The sequence below is a fragment of the Talpa europaea genome (genome assembly GCF_964194135.1).
Source record: "Talpa europaea genome assembly, chromosome: 4".
Taxonomy (NCBI): domain Eukaryota; kingdom Metazoa; phylum Chordata; class Mammalia; order Eulipotyphla; family Talpidae; genus Talpa; species Talpa europaea.
This window is the reverse complement of record NC_140070.1, coordinates 34,152,783-34,168,334: the sequence shown is the minus strand read 5'-3', so window position 1 is coordinate 34,168,334 and position 15,552 is coordinate 34,152,783. Positions and strand designations below refer to the sequence as shown.

At 40.5% G+C, this 15,552-nt stretch overlaps 1 protein-coding gene across 1 annotated transcript; it reads right to left on the bottom strand.

Moving 5' to 3' along the window:
• Window positions 1-5,339: 5,339 nt before the first annotated feature.
• LSM1 (LSM1 homolog, mRNA degradation associated) lies at window positions 5,340-15,042 on the bottom strand (the record flags this gene model as incomplete). Its single annotated transcript, XM_084231863.1, has 4 exons — window positions 5,340-5,510; window positions 9,181-9,296; window positions 11,107-11,175; window positions 14,997-15,042. The coding sequence occupies 4 exons, from the start codon at window positions 15,040-15,042 to the stop codon at window positions 5,340-5,342; spliced, it is 402 nt and encodes a 133-aa protein (XP_084087989.1).
• Between the last annotated feature and the right edge of the window lie 510 nt (window positions 15,043-15,552).

Here is a 15,552-nt window from a genome sequence, read left to right as displayed (position 1 = left end):
GCTACTCCAGGACTCTCCTCCCTATAGGCCACACGTGCACCTGAATCACGTGTGCCTCAGTAGAGGTGGTGGTGGGGGGAGGAGGTTATTATGACGCAGATCATGCAGATAATGTTCAAGGCCCTGCTGTTGCCATCCTGTGGAGAATTATGGCTGCTGTGAGAGAGGAGGAGGTGATATGGGGAGACTAGAGGACTTGAGGCACATGACTGTTGCTGATGTCAGAGGCTGCCACTGACTCAGAGGGGTTGCTGGTGACCTCCCTCAAGGCCAAGGCCCTCTTCTTCATCCTGCCAGGCTCGATGACTAGTTAACTCTCACTATCCCTCTAAGCAGTAAGGTGGGGGAGGAGGCCTGGGAATTTCTTCTCGTTCTAGATGTCACCTGTATCTGATTTTGCTTTTGGATAATGACCACAACCTTAAGGGAGGAGACCATATGGACACAAAAGGTCAGGAAGATGATAACTAGAAATCTGGCTCAGGAGTGCAGAGTCCTGGAGGAGAAGGCCCCAGGGTGAGTAGAGGGAAGCAGGACTTTGGAGCAGAAAAGAGGACGCCAGTGATTTATTCATTCATCAATCCTGTATTGAGTGTCCTCTGAATTGAACTCAAAAATTATAAGGAAAAATGAACCACATAGGCAGCTCTCTTGCCCACCTGTGACTATGCAGGTGTTTTCACAAACCTTTTCCCTTTGTAAAGCAGCAGCAGCAGCAGCTCTTTCTGACTGATTGTATCTGTGCAACATCTTTTCCTTTTCCTAATAAAACTGTCCTTTTAAAATGTAATATATAGGCCCTCTGTAATCCAGAGGGGCTGTTGTGAGAAGGCAGCAGAAAGTTAATGTCCAGTTTGACTTACTGGGGTTAAGGTTTTATGGATTACTCCCATTAGAGTACATTTTCTGTAATCCAGCACTTAATTCCTCAATCTAGTGGGTCATCTTTATTGCACAGGTGTCATTATCATCAAAGGCAACTGTAAGTATAAGTTTGTTGGGGGAATGGAGTTGATCTTGAGTCTCACAAAGGGTGGGGATTCTACAGATTAAAGTGGGGGGCAGTGATGGCCCCTTCTCTGCCAGGCACTAGTCTAAGCTCTGCACATATTCATTCACTTCTTTCTTACAATAAGCACCCAAGGAGTTGGCACTATTGTTGTCCCTATTTTATAGATGGGAACTTAGTCCCTGAGAGTGAATGCTGCTCAACCCGATTCAGAGAGCAGGATACAAAGTCAGCAAGCAGCTAGTCTGTGCTCTTGGTTATACATCTGAACCTTTTATTATTGTTTCTCCTTCAAATCTTTATCAGAACATAATTATTGCTCTGCCTTCACAATCGCACCAGTGCCACCAAACTTCCTCTCTCCCCATGTCTTGGCTATATCACGTGGTACCATGGAGCAGGGATGCCTTTTTTTTAAAGAGATGTCAGGGAAGGTGGATTTGAGCAGAGATCTGGAAATTGTGAGGGAAAAATTCACACAGCTATCTGGAGCAATTGTTTTAAGCACATAGAAGAGCAAATTTTAGTCCCATTTGGGGCACAGGTGATTTTTATGGGTTGATATAAAAGATGGGAAATGGACATTTACTTTTCTGGTTGTAGTAAATTTATAAAAAATTATTACAAACTAAGGCAGTGCTTTTCAATGTTTCTGACAGCCACTCACCCTAACAAATATTTAATATGGCCAATATATGCATACAGCAAATTTCACACATAACCTAATTGCATTACACGTAATGTACTCTTATTTCCTAGCCTGTTTCAATTTAAAAAGTGCTGGTTATAATCCACTAAATTCATTTCAAGACTGAGCTGATTACAATCTGGGTTTAAACTAGGTTTATATTTAGTGTTTTTGGCTAAAATCGTACCTCTTTCAGATTTAGCACAATTTTAGCAGGTACGGTATCTTTGGGAGTCAGTTGCAATGGTATGGCACATATGCATGCGCTTTTATCACATTCATCCATGCTCAGCTCACTCCAAGGTGACAGCTCATACTAGGCTCTGTCCTATTCTTAATTACGAGCAGGGTTCCTTTTTAGCTTTAAGCTGGAGAGCTGTTCAGCATTAGTGTCAGCATGCACCATCTACAATCAGAATAACTTCACTGGGAATTCTTGCTCCTAATGGGAAAGTTGAATGGAACTCATCTTGTAACATGTTTTTTAAAAGATGAGAGAATGTCCTACAGCTATGTATATATTTTACACTTATGTACCTATTAAGACTTCTTTTGGGGGTGCAGATGTGGGGCACTCTTCATTAACTGTATTTTCCTGTCTGGGATCCATTCCACCTTTGCGGTGTTATTGTGAATCTTATGTATAGATTTAAGTCTAGAGCTGGGAACGATCTCTAGTAGTTACATTGGGAACCTCACTCGTCCGGGCTGTGCTGTCAGCTTGCTAGCTCACACTCCTGTGAGTAAAATTAAGACCACTTTGCTGTCTCCTTCATCCCTTGTAATACCTCTGGGGTTCATGCTGACATGGATTCCCAGAGAAGCCCTCCACAATGGACAATATGAGTGTTTGACTCTGTAAATATCCAGGTCCTACTGTGGTTAGGGGGAGGAGCAGAGACTTCATTTAAACTTAGCTAAGAGAATACAGTCTTATATTCAAGAGCCAACAAAAAGGGAAAAAAAAAGACCAGCAGGAAGAGATAAGCTATGCTGCTGTACTCTATCAGAATAAAGATGGCCAGGAAAGGATCTTTTGTAGATCTTACTTCTTTTTCACCCTTGAAAGCAGTCTCATGGGAACCCACATTAGAAGAAACTATTAAACACAAAGGGTTGATTTTGATTCTAATAAGAAACTACCAGCAGTGGGTCAGGAAAAGAGCACCAGTTACTAGTACCTGTAAAAACCCTAGGATGGGGGCCTACCCTGGTGGTGCAGGCAGTTGAGCACCGCATTATGAAACTGTCCATAGGCCCTGCAGCGCCAGTTCTATCCCGGCCGTCCGGGGAGGGTCCCACATGGTGCGGCGGACCTCTCCTGTCATGCCCGCTGCTCCCCTCAGCAGTGTATTTCATCAGTCTGTTCTGTTGCCCGCTCTGTCTCTGGTGAATCCTCTCACCCTCCCGCGCATCTGGCCTGTACCCCAGTTCTTGTATAAATAAATAAATAAATCCTTTTTTTTTTTAAAAAAAAAAATGCCCCTAGGATGGGCAGAGCTGAAGGTGCTGAGCAGCTGGAGACAGAGACTAAGGAAGCAGTTAGTCTAGTTCCATCCTTTAGATCTTAGCTGCTGTGGCCTGTATGACAAAGGTCAGTCTAAAAGCAGTGCATCTGTTTACAATAGCTAAGCTTTGGAAACAACCCAAATGCCCAAAAATAGATGACTGGATCAAGAAGATGTGGTACATATATACCATGGAATATTACTCAGCATTCAAAAAAGATAAACACATGCAATTTGCTGCAACATGGATGGCGCTGGAAGGGATCATGCTCAGCGAAATAAGCCAAAAAGAAAAAGAAAAATACCGGATGGTCTCACTCATAGCAGGAATCTAGAAAACTTAAATAAGGGACCAGGAAAATGAATAACTATAAGAAAGTGAAAATCAAAATCAACAAAAAACTATGAACCAGAGACACTTTTAGGGGGGCGGGGGTGGGAGGGGAGGGATTGGGGTCAGAATGGGGGGGCTGCAATTGTATGGGGAATATAACAATAAAATTTATTAAAAAAAAAAATAAAAGCAGTGCATTATGTATAGTGATCAAAACCTCCTTTGGCATAGAAATTCTAATTTTGGAAGTTAAGTATTTTTTAAACAAATAAGCTGTTATTGCATTTGGAATTCTGTTTGAAGGTGGCTGGAAAAAAACAAGATAACTACAATAAACAAGAAAAAACAAGGTAACTACAATAAATCCACATCTCTTAAAGGTGACTGATATCCTCAAACAGTGGTGCTCATAAAAACAAAATCTGTTAGGTCCACTGACTCTCAAAGAATATCTTCTTATGGTCATAAAGACATATTTTCTCAAAAGCTGGGGATTGGTTTTTGGCCTTTTGTGTGGGTAGTTAAGAACAAATTCTGGCATTCTGGCTGTTAATAAGAATACCGGCAAAACACACTAGGATAAACCATTAAGTACAATAGTTTCTCCATAAATTATTTTAAAACTAACCCAATGATTAGAAGTCAAATGCTTATAGGCATTCTGAACATAAAATGTTAAGTATATTTCATACAATAATTCAGACATAGGAACTGGATATAAATATCTTTGGAAAAGAAGTTTCTACTCAATGGACTATAAAAAGGAAATATCTGGAATAATTCTACAGTTAAAAAAACTAAACAAACAACAAAAAATCCAAAAAATGAGAGGATCAGTGACTTGCTCAAGCCTAACATGCCAGAGAACAAAATCAGAATTTTTAAACCTATCTTGCAAAATCCAAGTTCAGTAAATGACACTACTTCCTTATCATCTGTCATACTATGTAATCATTACTCTTCAACAATTATACCAGAAAACTGGCACCACCACAGGTTGTTAGTTTATGTTAACTAAGAATAACCTAGATGCATCAGTCACCAAAAACCATTTCATTTTGTGCTTTTTCTGATGAAGACATAGCATAAGACATAGCATAAAGGGTTGAAGACTTGATATAAAGGACTAGAAAGCTAATCAGCAGGTTAGAGAAAAAATGACTTTAGGAAAACACTGTATGTCACAGGAATATAATTTGGAATAGCTATTGAAGCAAGAACAGAGTGGCAGTGATGTTCCTCAAACATGAGGTTTCTATGACAATCAGTATCAGCAAACCTTCACTGAACGCTCCCTTCACGAGCATGAAAGTTTTAATCAGATACAAACATGAAAAGGGGATGGTGGTGAGCTTTAGAAGTAACTGGCTACTTGGATCTGTGATGAAAGGGGAAATTCCAGTGTGTGTATTTATATCTTCAAGAGCTGAAAACCTTCATTCATTGCAGTCAACTTGAACTTGGGAATCACTTGAGTGTTTTGAGATTCATATTTTATTTACAAGTAAATGAAAAATGTCCACTGTAAACTCTAATTTGAGATGAGAAGAGCAAATAGAAAGTAGTAGTTGCTGGCTCCACAGTGAAGAATGAAAGGAGTCCATGCCTTTGTTTTTTAAATCAATGACTTTGTTATTAAAAAGGAAAAAAAAAAGTCAGTTGATTTCTTCATGTTGCAAATGTGGAGGAATTAAAAGTAAAAATGACTTTTCAAAACTCTACAGTCTTTAGCCAAATGTATAAGGTGACCAAGTTGCTACTTTCATTCTGGGAAAGTGCAATGGTATCTAAGTAGAAAACTTAATACTCATCTAGAGTATCTGCTCGAGGAATGGAGAGCCCTCGATCCTTCAGTGCCTGAACTTTCAACTTCTCTGCTTCCAGCTTGGTCTGCTGTTCCACCCTTTGTTCTTCAAGAATTTCTTCAATGGACACTTGTTGGAGGGGTGTGTCACTCTCCTTTTCCAAGTCCTATAAAACAAGCAGGTTTCAAAAACTTCATCTTATTACCAAGAATGGAAAAATATTACAGATCTAAAGGCAAATGGAGTCCTTATTAGGCTTGGGTTATTTTTTGTAACTGACAGGGCTGAAATCTCCTTGGCATAATTATTACAAAATACTATCTCTAGTAAATGTGAAAACAGGGACCAGTATCAGTGTATAAAGCTTTAGGTTATCCAAAGTCCTAGATTAGTCAAGGTCTAACTTTTTAAAAAAAGTTTTTTGTATTTATTTATGCATAGAACTAGGGTATAGGCCAGAGGTGCAGGGGTGAGAGGATTCACCAGAGAGAGAGGGGAGCAGAACAGATGGATCTACTGAAATACACTGCTAAGGGGAGCAGCAGGTAAGACAGGAGTGGTCTGCTACAACATAGGTTAGCTCCCTGGCCGGGGATCAAACTCATGCCTGCTGCTGTGGTGCTAGCATGTGAACACTGAGACTTCACCCCTAGGCCACCAGGGAGGGCCCCAAAGTCTAACTTAAAGAACTTTTATTTTTGTTAGGGCTGTTTATGAATAGCTATCTCTCCAAAACCTAGAGAATTCAAGAGAGAAGTTACTGAGGACAAGGTGGTCTTAAAGAAATTCTGTATTTTCACATTATCAAAGCCAGCTTAAATTCTGGGGGCTCATCTCAGTAGGAAGGCAGAGAACAATGATTCAAGGTAGCATCACCTGTCCCCATTATGCAGGCAATAAACTGTACCTTTGTTTATTAACTTTTAATTATTACTTCCTTTCTGCCCTATGGCAAGAGGTCCTTTAGAGAAAACCTTAGCATACCAGTTAGTTTACTAAGTAGCCTCTGTATATTTCCTATTTTAATTAAACAAAAACTTTTCAAACACTTTTTCCCTTATAAAAATACATGCTATTATATTAAAATTCAGAAGCAAAAATTTTATCTATAATTCTAGTATGAAGGGATAACACTTGGTGAATTTCCTTTCTTTCTGTGTATACAGTGACTTAAAAAAACAACCATGATACAAATAGGGTATTATTTTTACTTAATATGACATAATATGCTTATTTTTATTTTGAGCCATCTTGTTAAAAACATACACACATTCTGTGGTTTTGTGATATGGAAAGCCTATATGCACAGGGTTTTCTGGTCTTATTTTTATTTATTTATTTTTGCATATAAGTACTGGGTTATAGGTCAGAAGTACAGGGGGATGGAGGGTAAGAGGACTCACCAGAGACAGAGTGGGGAGCGAAACAGGCAGATTTACTGAAATAGACTGCTAAGTGGAGCAGCGGGTGAGACAGGAGAGGTCTGCTGCCCCATATGTGGGTTAGCTCCCTGGCTGGGGATCCATCTCAGGCCCTGGTGGTAATAGCGCTGAAATTTAACCCCTAGGCCACCAGGGAGGCCTATAGTTCTTATTTTTGTCTATGATACTCAATTATAAAAATCTGGGGAGGCACCAGCACATACACAACCTTTCCACATGTGCCAGCCTACCCCAGATACTAATCTTCATGTTCTGACAAGACCTCAGAACCTACAGGCAGTGGCTTATCAGGAGGAGGATTCTCAACAGAGGGGTTAGAATGAAAGCCACACAAATTACATAAACAAGCCCAATTTGGGTCAAAAAGTTATTAATTGCACCCAGGAAATGACATGATATCAAGTCAAGTACAACCTGCACTCATCACTCAGAGGTAGCAGTTGAAGGAAGGTAATGTTCTGTGCTTAGTGTAGGGTCTTCTGGACTTTTCAGTTTGTTAGTCATTGAGTTATTCATGTGGTTATAATTTTGCTTCCCAATGATCAGTCTTATTACTTAAGGCTGTGTGCATCATTATCCTTGAGGCAGAATCCAGGGACTTCTTAGGCAATGGGTTGTTTATAGACTCTAAATAGTTTCTGGGTATGAGTTTCTCTAGAGTTGGTACATAATTTGCTTGAACTGACTGCTGATTCATACAACTATATAAGCATTCCTGAATCATATCTTTAGTGGTATTATTGCATATATTCTGTAGCATCAAACAATAACATAGTTTAAAAAAAAAACTTTCTCCACAAAAGGACTCCAAGAAATGACTCTTTAAGAACAAGTTCACTTCTCTTTATACACACACACCCCTTCATAGGCACACATTTGCGCCAATGTAACTGGCACAGAAGGCATGTATGTGGTATTTGCTAGTATAATATGGAAGCAGAGTATATGCAAATATTTCATCTTAAATCTTTTCCTGATAGCAAAGTAGTATGTTTCCTCTTTCAAATTAATTCAGAAAAGGAAAAAACACCCAAAACTAAACTGTCCAGAAATGGGTTAGTCCCTCTTAATATGTCTGCAGACCACTTCACCACCCCTATTCAACCACATCTTTACATAATACAAGGAAATGACAGTTCCTGTTGCTTAAACATGCAAGAAATGATGCATTAAACCAAAAATATCAACTGAAAAAGTATTTTAAAAATAAGGAAAAGATCTTTCAGACATTACATAGCAGCACTTGGGCAGTACTGATACTGTTAGTCATTTCAGCTGTTTCCTATATGAAGTCTCTGATTCAACCAGATCCTAGCAGAATTATCTCCTTACTTTCTTAGGTAACTTATTGTTAAAAATAGCTATGAACCAAATCACATACAGATTGCTTCTGTAAACCTGATTTAAGATGTGGCAAGGATGTGCAATACCATGGGCGGTAGGGTTGGAGCGATGTGGTTAGGTATTAGGAAATTTTATTGAAAACTTTTTAAAACAAAACAAAAAAAATAAAATTAAGCAAATATCCAAGTTTTTTAATTTTGATTTTTCTTGGCAACGCCCAGTAATCACAAGTAGCAAGGTGAAGTCACAGGTTTAAAATAAGGTAAAATATGCAATCAAATTTTATCTTTTTTTAAAAATGTTTGGTAAATTTAATAGTTATATGTGTGTGTTTTCTATGTATCTATGCATACAGATGTTTCTATTTGTGTTTGTATGTCGTACACACATACATATGCCTCCCCCCCCACCACAGTAAAAATGCTTTAGAAGATTTAACTTTTCATCTGCCAGCTGGTCTTGTTGGCACAGACATATAGGTACTTCCTTCTTGGCTGTCAGCTAAGGATTCAAGTAAAGCCAACCTCTTTCCTCAGGGCAGAGAAGTGTCCAACAAGTGTCCTCCCCACTCTGAAAACATGGATATCATACTGTATATGCACTATATCTTCCCTCAAACACTGTTAACTTTATGTCATGATAAACTACTTGTAACCAATTGTTCAAATGACTACAAAATATTCCAACATATATAGCTCATACTTTGTTGAATTATCCTCTCATTAGGCATCAAGCCTTTTCATTTTTCTGCTAATAGAGACAACAGAAATTAAATATATTAATGAGCATATTTGTGTAGGACAATATTATAACCAGTAACATCAGTGATAGGTTGCTGCTAATGGGATCAAAATCTTTACAATGCCCAAAGGCACTGAAACAAAGTTATTCTCTGTAGATAATTTTTACAAGCTAAGCTAATTTGGTAGTTTCCTGTGAGAAGCTCGGTAAATGTGGAAAATATATTATTTTCTTACTTAAAATGACAAGAAAAGAAACCTAACTAGCATGATTATCAAGACCCATAGCAGCTTAACAGTTTACACTTACTATTTCTCCTAGTAGGACCACATTTTCTCCTCTGACCACAAAAATCCCTCGAGGAATATCACCGTATTTTTTGCCCACATGAATACGCTCCACAGTCTGATGTAGCACTAAGTTAGCTATAAGTGTACAGGGAAGAAACAAACATATTTAGTTCAAATTATTGGGTATAGATCCAAAACTCATATTTTGAGTGGAAAAGATGTAGCTAAATGTGAATTTCAAACTTTCCAATTCTGGGAAAGATCAAGTTTCAAACAATCTTCTATTTCATTAGACACACCATTTAGGGAACTTTTAGACAACTGCAAACTGAGAGAATATTTGGGATTAAGTTGTACAGACACACTAATGATGGTAGGAATAAGGTAAGACTATTCCTGTACTAATTGCTAGTATTAACACATCTATAAGGAAAAAGAAATGAACAGGTACTTGGAAGACTCTGAAGCCCAACAACTGCGAAGATTAAAACCTTGGATTTGTTTTTTTAAAGATTTATTTTATGCATACAAGAACTGGTGTGTATGCCAGAGGTGTGGAGCGTGAGACAAATGGGGAGCAGAATAGGTGGATCTACTGAAATACACTGCTGAGGGGAGTAGGGAGTGAGATAAGAGAGGTCTATTGCACCTTGTGGGTAGCTCCCTGGCCAGGGACTGAACTCATGCTGCAGTGACTGGTGATAATTGATAGCGCTGAGACTTTAACCCCTGTGCCACCAGGGAGGGCCTGGGTTTTTGGTGTTTTGTTTTTAAGGATTTATTTATTCATGCATACAAGAACCAGGGTATAGGCCAGATGTGCAGGAAGGTGAGAGGATTCACCAGAGACAGAGCAGGGAACAGAACAGGCAGACTGACAGAAATTCAATGCTGAGGGGAGCAGTAGGCGAGGCAGGAGAGGTCTGCCACGCCATGTGGGCATCTCCCTGGCCGTTCAGAATTGAACCTGCACTGCAGAGGCTATAGACAGCTTCACAGCGCCACGCTCAACCGCCTGCACCACCAGGGAGGACCTTGTTTTGTTTTTTTGAGAAGGAAATGTTTTTCCTATATTGTGTGAGTATGTGTATGTGATGATTTATCAAATATTTAACTTTGTTTCAGTACTTAGGATTCATTTAACGGCAATGCAGGTATCCATGGATTATGATACAGCAAAAATCTGTCAGATAACCATATCTGGTAATATAAGAATAAAGTCAGTATTTACCCTTGAAAGTACTCCAATGAATTTGACTTAAGGTTTAGAAACACAAGCTGTTTAAGATTATTTTTCTTCTTTCAATTGGTACTACTGATTCTATTTGAAGAAAAGCAGTTATCTATGCTTTCTTCTTTCTAGAATTCTTACAAGTGTGTCAATTATGTTGTTTTTCCTAATGCCCAAATCCACTGATCTAGAAGATGTTCAACAAATGTTGATGCGAAGTTGCTTGAAATAGTAGAAAAATGCAAGATACAAAACAAAAGACTGGGATTCGAGTCCGATGTTCCGAAGTTTAAAATCTGGAGCGTCACAAAATGTCTCCTACCTAATCTGCACTGGTCAGGGACGGATTACCATCAGTGCAGAAACTGCTTTGAAGAATAGTCAATGTGCAAATGAGCAGCTTTTCAGTGAAATGAGTTTATTTCTATTGTCTGGCTCCCTCTAATGGGGAAAATTAAAAAATAGTCCAAAACATTTTAATCATGTTTTAGTGAAAACCAGTTTTAGAAATATGAGCTTGTAAATACAAGTTTTCAAACCAACTAACCTTAATTTCTATTAGAAAACAATGATGTTAATGATTCAAATTAGTGTTCCTTTATGCCAGACAACAGTAGAAAAGCTACAAATAAATTTCAAAATGAAATAACACAAAAGTACAGAGGTCAACTCTTACTATCTAGAGTATAAGAGAAGTTTGTAAGTAATACATACCAAATTGATCAATGCTTCTTAAAAAGCCTATAAGTGTCCTTCCATCTCGAAGCAGAACCAAGTGCTTTTCTGGGGAGAGGAAAGACGATCTTTTTTTTAAAAAAAAAACTGTTAGCTTCAGTGAGTTTACACAGTAAAAACAAAGTTAAGAGCAGTTTAATATCACTTTCTCTTCCAATGCATTTAAGGTGGAGTACATTGAGAAAATGGTGCGAAGACCAAGGCAGCCCGCCCACGCCTTTTTTTTAAATAGAAAATCAGTGCTGAAAAGAATCAAAGTAACATGGCAGAGAGGGAAAGGACTGGCTGGCCTACACACTGATGTTTCATAAACACCCCTTTTCCCATATTAGTGTGTATATGTGCAAATTGAGAAATCTGGTCTAGCTATAACGTTTCTGATCTTAATTCTAGAATTATATTCTAAAATTGTATTATATGAAAGAACTTCCAGTTCACACTTTATTTGAAATCATAGGTTTTAAATAAAAACAGTGGCTCAGACATTTAAACTGAAGATGCTGATAAGCAAGAGCAATAATTCAACAATATTTATTGAGAGTTACATGCTGTTCTGGTGTACAGATATACAGTAGGGAGTAAGACACAAAGTCACCAACCTTATGAATTTGCATTTCTGGTAGAGGAAGACAAAGAAACAAAAAATACCTCTTGGGATAAACAGAATGGAATAGTATACAAGATAGCAGGATAGTATCAATAGGGATGGGAAGTAGCTCCAGGAGAGAGGGTAGCTAGGGTAAACCTCTCTCAAGAGGTGTCTCTAAGCTGACACCAAAGAGATTAAGCCAGTCATTAGAAAAGCCAGGATATCTGCTCATTCATTTAAGGTCATGCATTAAGCACTTTCAGATACAGAACAGAAGAACCAGGCAGTGCTTCTTTCCCAAAGGAAAATCTTCCTTGTGCTGTAAGTGCCACAAGAAAACAATTCCTTTTTTTTTTTTCTTTTTCTTAAAGATTTATTTATTTATTTATACAAGCACTGGGTACAGTCAGAAGCTCGGGAGGGTGAGAGAATTCACCAGAGCCAGAGCGGGGAGCAGAGCAGGCAGAAGGACAGAAGTACACTGCTGAAGGGAGCAGCGGGCGGCAGGAGAGGTCTGCGCACCATGTGGGACCCTCGCCGGCGGACGGCGGACGGGGATCGAACCGGTGTTGCAGAGGCTGCAGGCAGCTTCGCAGCCCAGCCCTCAACCGCTGCGCCACCAGGGGAGGCCCAAGAATACAATTCTTAATTATATGAGACTGAGGTAACTATATCTAGCTGGAGGAGGCCCCTTGAAAGATATTTTTTGGCTATGACAGAGGAGGAGGAGGAGGAGGGAAAGCGTCATTTGGGCAGGGAAAAAAAGGGGTATGTATTTGTGTAAAAGTCAAGGGTATGAAGAGAAATAATAGGAGATGAAGTAAGAAAAGTATCTGCAGTTTGAGTATGGATTTCACTTCACAGGAAACTGAAGATTAAACTAGCTGAATAGGGAGAGAGTTATGAAACTATTCTGGGAGTCTGAGACATGAAAAAGAGACCTGAACCAAGTAGAGATGGGAAAAGAGAAAATGACAGGACTAAGACTGTGCTTTTATAAGTGATGGGATTTGTCAGCTGAGTTTGTATATGTGGGTATGTGTGAGAGAATGGGGTGCTGGAAAGATGAGTTAAAGATTTAGGAATCTGAGTCATGTCAGGGAGACCATCTCCCAAAAGTGGGGATCAAAGAATTAAGCTCACGTGAAAAGCTATTAGCTGTTTATGATTATGAAGTGCTATCAGGACACCTCTGGGGAAATGTCAATAGGCAGAGTTGGAAATGTCAAAGAGGTCAGAATTAGAGGAATTCTGGATAAATCTATACAGGTGATATAATTATTAAAACCCAAGACTTCTCCCAGAGATTTAAAAAAAGAAGCATGGGTCTCCCGGGTGGCGCAGTGGTTGAGCACTGGGTTGCGAAGCTGCCTGCAGCTTCTGCTGTGCCGGTTCAATCCCCTGATGCTCCCCAGCCACCGGAGGAGGGTCCCACATGGCACGCAGACCTCTCCTGCCACCCGCTGCTCCCCTTAGCAGTGTACTTCGGTCCTTCTCCCTGCTCTGCTCCCCACTCTGGCTCTGGTGAATTCTCTCACTCTCCAGTGCTTCTGATGGTACCCAGTGCTTGTATAAATCAATCAATCAATCAATTAATCAATCAATCAATCTTTAAAAAAAAAGTAAAAAAAGAAGCATGCTGAACATGGCATTCAAGAGACTACTGTAGGGGAACAGTCAGAGTTGGAGACGCAAGAAAATCATCATGAAGTGTTAGAGAATTTAAGAGAATAGAATTAAGAATTCAGTGGCAACAGTATCACATGCTGCCAGAGAGAAGAACTCAAGAATGTATGAGCCGGATGCCTTTTCAATTCAGCGACAGTAAAGCACTAGTAACAAAAAATCAGATTGCAGTTGTAATATTTTGGTGGTCAGGAAGTAGAGTCAAAGTGGAGATAACAGGTTTGGTAGTAAAGTTAGGGAAAAAAAGGTTGGGAATTTGATGAGGCAACACTGGGAATAAATGTGAGATGGACAGACAAGAACATCATGTAGGGAATGATGGGGGGGGGGCGCGTATAAGATTGGAGAGGGAAAAATATTGATGAAAAGTTCCAGAAGCATTGGGAAGAAAAAAGCAATTCAAGATACAAACAGAAAAGAATACTTTCTACTCAAATGAAAATGAATGAAAATACAAAGAATGGCTACAGAAAATGTGTGTATGTGGCAGTGAAGGGCTTCAAACTTTTCAGTAGAGGAGAGGTGCTACAATCTACAAAGAAGGCCTGAGGACAAAAATTACTTTGAGTAAAATGTTACCATGTGTTAAGAGGTCTTATAACTCAGATACATAATAGGAGGTGGGGGTAAAGGGCATCCTTAAACAACCAAAACCAAAGATTTCAGAACACAGTGGTTGCTCATATATGAATTTGGCCCTATTTTCATTAAATTTCCCTTCAGCAGCAAAATACAAATTTGGATTAAAAAAATAACTTCTTGATAGCTATAAAGAGTATTCAATCACTCTAAATTTGCATGCATAACTGTAGAGATAGTTGAACCTCGTTAGGAATTGTGTGTAAATCATTTTGCAGCAATTACAAGTTTAATGAGACAGATCACAGATTAAAAAATGCTGCTTGAGGAGTAATTTACCGAATTTAAAAAAATGAAAGACAAGGAAATTTTAAGTCGCTACTCTTTTGTACAGGACTGAACTGTTCAGGAAGGGAGATCGTCTTAGTAAAAGCAAAAGAAAACTGTCTAACAGGAAAAAAATAAGTTTGAAGTTCAGCTTTTCCAGAAAAGTCCATACTTCGTCTGGCAGTAGTCTCTATCACCAAAACCTGAAAGTGCTAAAGACTTGATCAAGGGTGAATGAACATTGCAAATGGCCACAATTGCCAATTAAGTTCAACTGCTTTCGTCTGAATACTTTCGTTTCCTCAATCCTTTCTCTAAGTAACAATCTGGTACTCCGAAACGTTGCAGGTGGAGAGTGGACTGAAGAGAAGTCCGTTGGGCAACTTTCGCGTTTGGGCCTCAGCAGCCCTGTTCCTCGGAAGCAGGAACGAACCCCGCAGTCTGGCTCACCAGCCGGGGGACAGGCGGAGGCTGCGAGGAGCAGTGGACCAGGGGGTGGGGAAACGGTGGGTCCCCTGGCTTCTCCGTCCCCTGGAGGATGTCAATGCCAAACGCCCCGAACTGGGCTAAAAACACCCCGCCCGCTGGGCCTCAAGACTTACTCAACGAGCTCCCTCCGAAGAGGCACCCACCCCGGAGAAAGGGTCTCCCTCGGGACTTGGCCCGGGGGAGATGAGCTACTACTCACTGTCGATGTCCTCGATGAGGCTGGCGGTACCAGGCATATAGTTCATTTTGAGCTAAGGAAAGGCTGAAAAGTACAGTGGCGGTGCGCCAGTGCGCCCAACACCCCCTCCTTCCTACCGCAGTCGCCGCCCTGGCGGGACCGGGACGGGAACCCAACCCGACCAGCAACTCTGCCCCGGCTTTCAGCCGCCGGGGCAAGCCGGAAGCGCCTCCATGTTAGCCCCTCCCACTTCCGGCATCTGCGCCCATCCCCAGGAAGGGGCGGGGTCGGCGCGCCGTCGCGAGATACCCTTTCCTCGATCCCTGACAGTAGGTAATCTAGACCGGCGAGATGGTGGGGAGATCTGTTCACCTCTTTAAGACACAGGAGGGCACCTCTCGTCTTCCGCTTTCCTACACCCCAGAGTCGCGGACTTCCGTCTCCCCATTCAGCCCTCGGCGGCCGTAGAGGCGGGCGCGGCTCGGGATTGGCTGCCGTCGGCCGACCCCCTTCACTGTCGCCCATTCGCGGTCGGCGGCAGGCGCCTGCGCAATGGGCCGGCCCTGGGGGGCGGGAA